Raw genomic sequence first — 5980 nt, 5'->3', positions numbered from 1 at the left:
ACATTCACAATCCCTTCGGGTATAGGCATAAAGCCGTATAATCGCGTCATTGAAGCAGTTCTGACCATTGGAGAAGCCTTTCGCTATACACGTGGCGAGAATAAATCAATGGTGGTATTAGTTACTTTTGCTTGGTTGGCCGGTTTCGTTTTTTCTATATTAAACGATTTCATAATTTATTTTTATTTAACGCCCTGAAAGTTATTCTGCGATACATTATCGCGGCCCCTAGATGCCGCCACGAGGCTCTCTTGGAGGTTTTCGCACAAAAATTTCCTGAGACTGCCCCGCGGGTCAAGAGTTTCACACGCTCCACTAACTATAACTTTAGTGCTACGAACACAGACTTGCCCGCAATAACCTTCCGCTACCAGCTTTAACTGAAATCGTGACGTGTGGCACTCGCGTTTTTCATTTATCGTAGCCATCTTCGCTTCCTTTATGAACGCTGTTGAACGCCCGCGCTCCGCATCTCCTCTCAGACTCTAGGCCGTTTTTGCCGTTTTTGGGCATATTACCAGCACTTGGCCAGGAAGATCAAACCCGCAACGTCAGCACACACATGCATCATCAGTCGTTTAGACTGAGCCACTAGCGGCACTAGAGACCGTGTTACAAGATGGCGTTGCCAAAATAATGCCGTTGTTACCCGACGCCACTCCATACCTACGTACTAGCTACTAGTAGCTTGAAGTAGTAGTAAGTACTTACTAAGTTACCAAGCGCACTCACTAGTACTAGTAACTAGTAACTACGCGAGGGACGCGCAGGAGCTTGAAGATTAGTAATAGTAATAATGACTAACTCTGTTACTAGTATTAACTAACTTACTAATAATGACGAACCCTAACCATATTGATAACCCTAACCTATTATATTGATATAATATTATATTTAGATTGATGTAAATGACACTTGGTTTTATTGGCCATGCCATACATTGGGGGGCCCATATAATATTGGGAGCCATGTTCTCTATCCTTGAACCACTAGTACTACTAGACTACTATACGACTAGCCAAGAAACGCTCTTTGCTAGGGTTAGAATACCCCTAGGCACTATACTAGACACAGGCACTTGAAGCGTTTCAATAAAATATAATGCTAACTAAATACGAAATCTATTTACTACGAAATTGTTAATGTTTCTAGTATGGCCTACTCTCTTCAAGAAGGTTGCGAGGCTGCCAAGGCTATATATAGACTAGGAACTCGCTCCCACCTCGATAGCCATTGAGTGACTAAGCTAAGCCGCAGAGGTGCGAGAGAGTGCCAGTCTATGCCTGGTATAGGCGGCGGGCAGGCGGCGCACTGCTTTTCAAACTCCCGTACGAGCCTCGCCATTGGAACGTTGCAAAACGTTGCAGCGTTGGGGCGCGAAGAGCGCCGGTAGGTGTTTCGTGATTCTGACAAGCCGTTCATTACTGGGCAAGCGTTCGCGAATGTCAGAATTTCGACAGTCTTTCTGTGATTTCGCGTCACACAGCTCGGTTACGAACAGATTACTCGGTTACAGTTTTTATAGCAAGTCAACACTGTTGACGTCCAAATGTCTACCTCTGTGTCGCCCACTAAAATTGCGGACTGTTCGCTGGCAGCTATGGATCCGTGCGCCGCAATTCATTCGGCGCACGGATCCATAGCTGCCAGCGCTGCATACTGTCGTAGGACGTTGCCGCGGTCGCGTGCGCCTTGCCGCGGAACTGCGCGGAAGATCTGCGCTTCAGCGCAATTGGGATCAACATCTCCTTTCGGCAACGCTTCTCTAGTTTACCGTCTCATCTGGTTTCTTTTATTTCTCAGTTATTATAGCTATGTAAACTACAACTTATTCCGGCTTGCATATATATTAATTGTCAGCCGTTTATTGACATTGGATGCCAACTTGACTAAATTGTGTGAATTTTGAGTCATACTAACCACTATATTAAAATATTACTTACAAGGACTAATTTAACGATAAGCTGATTCTCATAGGATGATTGTAGCCGCGTGGTTTTCTGAAATAATGCATGTATTACAGTCAGTATTAAAGTAAAACTTCATTACATAAAATAAACAACTTTCCATAAAAATATAGACATGAATTGTTATTGAGTAAACTAATGGTATTGTCTCATATTACGGTCCAATTTCAATCACCACCTGATACTGATCGCTAATATTTGGAAGTACTCATCTAGCATAAAGTCATTAAAATGACATATCATAATGACCACTAACCTTTTGTATCTTATGAACATGTGAATTGTAACCGTTTAAACTCCCTCAACTACTTATTTGCCTTACAACAGATTTGTCTGCATTCCTAGTTCACAATTTCAAAGGAGCCTATCCCAGTTTGTGAGCCCTGGTTGCTAGCCCGCCGATAGGCGGCGTTCATGCTAAGCACGCACAGAGCGTAGAGGGGGTTGGCACAAACAGCAGCAGACGATTTAATAGTGTCGGCGTCAAGCTTGTAGCGACCTTGAGCCCAGAACTCAAGACGGAAATAGGATCAGCAATCACCTGTGTGGATACAAAACACAGTGGGGGCCGCCGAATTACACAGACGCTAGCGTGTGCTGCTAATGAAAATGTAGCCTTGCAAATAATTAATAGATTATAAAGTAACTGAGTGCCATATACTACCACATAATGTCAGAAGCTCGCATTGTACTTTTATGTCATCACAATGCCATAGTTGCTAGTTTTATAAATAATTACTCTGCACGATTCTCCCGTTTAGTAAACCAAAAATTAGTTTCGTTTAGAATAACAGTTTTAAGTTAAACTATGTAATTGAACACAAGTTTCTGCATAATGATCGGAAGCAAGTGGGTAGCTAGCATCAACACTATAATAGCAATCCAACTACGTATATATATATATGTCTGGATGCTTGAGTCTATACTGCCGGTAGAGTGCTCGATGCATTAAGTTGCAGAGCGTAATAAATTGTAGTCTGTAGATAAATTAAAGACAAGACATCACTTTTAGGCTGTTACTCTCCGCAGTTTCACGCTTACGCCGATCATCAGACAAACTTTAATGAAGAATAAACCTGCGTATACATTCCACCCGGCCCCCCACTCCGAGGTCGGAAAGGACCGCATGCGCGTTCCAAAATCTCCGGTAAACGGGTATTTACTCGCGCGACAAAATCCGGCCCAAGAATTGTAAAAAGGGGGTGTATATTGACTTTTCACCCGGAGATTTCTTAAAAAGGGGATGTTTTCCTCCTCTTCTTCATTTGAATATCATAAAAACTTCAAATCCGGATCAAATTTCGGGATCAAATCCGGGATCAAATTCCTGAAATTTCCTGGCTAGTTTTGAAAGCTCATTCAGGATTATTTCACTTTGGAAAATAAAATATTGCTCCTAGTTCCCCTCAATCACTGAACTCTACACTACGTAGTGTAGACTGGTACCGGTCGACAGTTCCACACGCTACACTAACGTCACTACGTCAGTGTAGCGAAGGATACGTACCGGAGTAAAGGTGGCGAACGGGTACCAGTTCTATACGTAGTGTTCGCGATTTAGGGGGTTCTCCTCACAGACAGGAAACCCGCAAAAGCCTGCGAAAGGGGGCTTCAGAAATTTTGGTAGTCCTGAGATAGGGTGGTGCTTTCAAAGGGAGGAACGAGCATATGCGTACCCTAAATAACACTGATGGCGGGGCCGGGACATTCCATAACCTATATATCCATATATAAACATGAATGGCGCTATTTATATAGCATATTTACATACATTCATGTTATATAGGTTATGGAATGTATACAAAGTTTATTCTTCATTAAAGTTTGTCTAATGATCGCGTTTAGCGTGAAACTCGGCGTAACACTAAAAGTGATGTCTTGTCTTTAATTTTCTACAGACTACAATTTATATATATATATATATATATCTATCATATATATCAAGATATATATATATATATATATTATATGATTTTAATTTCAGGGGTAGAAATTAACTTTTGAACACGGAAGTCCAACGGATTGAGAGGGGATCCTCAGCAAAATAAGGAGTCCGCAGTCTGACGTTCAAAATTAAAGATATTAATAATAACACATGCTTTTTGTTAAGATTCATGTGGTTGCACGTCTGCCAAATTTTCTTTGGACATTAGCTGGAAAATACGATAATTCCGCGAGGCCGTGCTCTGGATTGAACTAGTTGGTATGGCAGAATTTTCAGGGAGTCACACGGACTCCTGCATATGTCAAATCAGGGAGTCCGACAGTAAATCAGGGAGTATTCGACTCCAGACTCCCATTAATTTCGCACCCTAAATTTATAGATTTTTAATTTAATAATAAATTACTGAATTTATTTGTGTATAAAGAATAAAATCATACTTATATCGATTGCAAAAACCCGAGCAAACACTCACATAGAATGCGACGATGAGACAGACCATCACGATTGGCAGTGATGCTCCATAGAGCTTCACATTCCTCTTCCAGGATGGGGACGTTGGCTCATTTCTTCCCGTCACAGGATTCACCCCCATCGTACCCTGCATCGAAAACCCACACAGTATTAACTGAGACAAAAATATGAAAATTAAAAAATCAAACATTTTTGCTACTCAACAGCAAATGCCAGCACAAGGCACATGAGACCACGCCCCCACCAAAAAGAACAGTTCCTTGTAGTAAACGGGTCTCACTGGAGCCAAACAACCACCTAAACAATAAAGTATTAATTAGCAACAGCATTTCATTAACAAAGCACTGTATAAACAAAACGACTACGCAAGTAAAACAAACAAACAACCAACCAGAAGCTACGCTGAAGATCGAACAAGTAACAAATTTACTGCCCGCAGCACGACCGCAAACAAGTGCAGGAGAACAAACAAGAACCACAAACGAAAAACAAGCGAACACGCTCGACTTCCTCCCCGCCCTCCCTCTCACCTTGAACGCGGCGCGGGGCTCCTCGACGGTCTGCATGCCGATCGTTCCCCACCCATACGCGAGCTCGTTGCATCGTCGCTTCCACGCCTCCAGAAACACCGTGACCCAGATGAGGTTGAACCCGGCGAAGAACGTGTGCTTGTTGACGTTGTCCCACGACAGCAGGAAGTAGACGATGCCGATGAGGGCGGGTGGCACGAGCGCCTGCGTGTAGAAGCCCAGGAAGGCAAAGTAGACGCCAAGCTTCTCGCCGAAGTACGAGCGGATGTCGTCTGCCGGAAACAAGAGAGCGCGTGGTGAGACGGTCGTTTCGTCTTTTTGTCTTCGCGTCGCCGCTGTCCGTGCCACGGTGGCCACCGCCGCCATTGTCGTTGTTGTTTTTGTTGTTTTTGTTGTTTTTATTTTTTCTTCATCGTCATCATCATCGTCATCATCATCGTAGTCATCATCATTGTCATCGTCATCATCGTCATCATCTTCAGCTTCTTCTTCTTGTTTTTCTTCTTCAGTGTGGTGCAGGGCAGGTATGATAGTTTGCTGCTTTTACAGAGTGAGGTCACTGGCTGTAACACAACCTACTGATGTAGCAATCGCAGAACCCGTTTCTCCAAACGGTATCAAGTGAAGCTAATCGTGATAAAATGCCTGGCTCAAGGTCACAGCAACCGCGATCAAGGTCGGGGTTTACAACCTCAAGACTATTCTGCTCAAGTTCTGGCTATCACGCCGCTGTAATTACCCAGTGGTTGAATGGCAACAAGATTCTGGTACCAGTCGTGTCCTAGCCTCTTCAGGGTGTCTCGCTCATGCAGTGGGTACATCTGAACGATCACGCCCTTGTTCATGCACTTTTGTACTGGAAAAAATACACATTTTTCGTTGAATAATTGTGATACATTCTGCATTAGACGAATCTAACTATAACGAGGTCTGTGTGTCATTGTCTGTGTGCAAATCTTTACGTAAAAGTCTGTGTGGTAGCATATGTGTGCAGTCTTTTTGATACATTCTTCGGCGTTAGACAAATCTAATATAAGTGAATGCGTGTGGGTGTATGCGTGTCATTG

General features: G+C 43.1%; 1 protein-coding gene across 1 annotated transcript in view; it reads right to left on the bottom strand.

Annotated features, from left to right (window-relative positions):
• Positions 1-5980, bottom strand: part of LOC106808170 (anoctamin-10-like) — a gene marked incomplete in the record, with an annotated part of 37697 nt that overhangs the window by 11914 nt on the left and 19803 nt on the right. Inside the window, 3 exon segments of the mRNA XM_014810761.1 lie at positions 4385-4510; positions 4914-5185; positions 5653-5769. Of these exon segments, the coding sequence (XP_014666247.1) occupies positions 4385-4510; positions 4914-5185; positions 5653-5769 (515 nt within the window).

The sequence above is a fragment of the Priapulus caudatus genome, unplaced genomic scaffold (assembly GCF_000485595.1).
Source record: "Priapulus caudatus unplaced genomic scaffold, Priapulus_caudatus-5.0.1 Scaffold257, whole genome shotgun sequence".
Taxonomy (NCBI): domain Eukaryota; kingdom Metazoa; phylum Priapulida; class Priapulimorpha; order Priapulimorphida; family Priapulidae; genus Priapulus; species Priapulus caudatus.
Note: the sequence above shows the minus strand (reverse complement) of the source record. Positions and strands in the feature narration are given on the sequence as shown.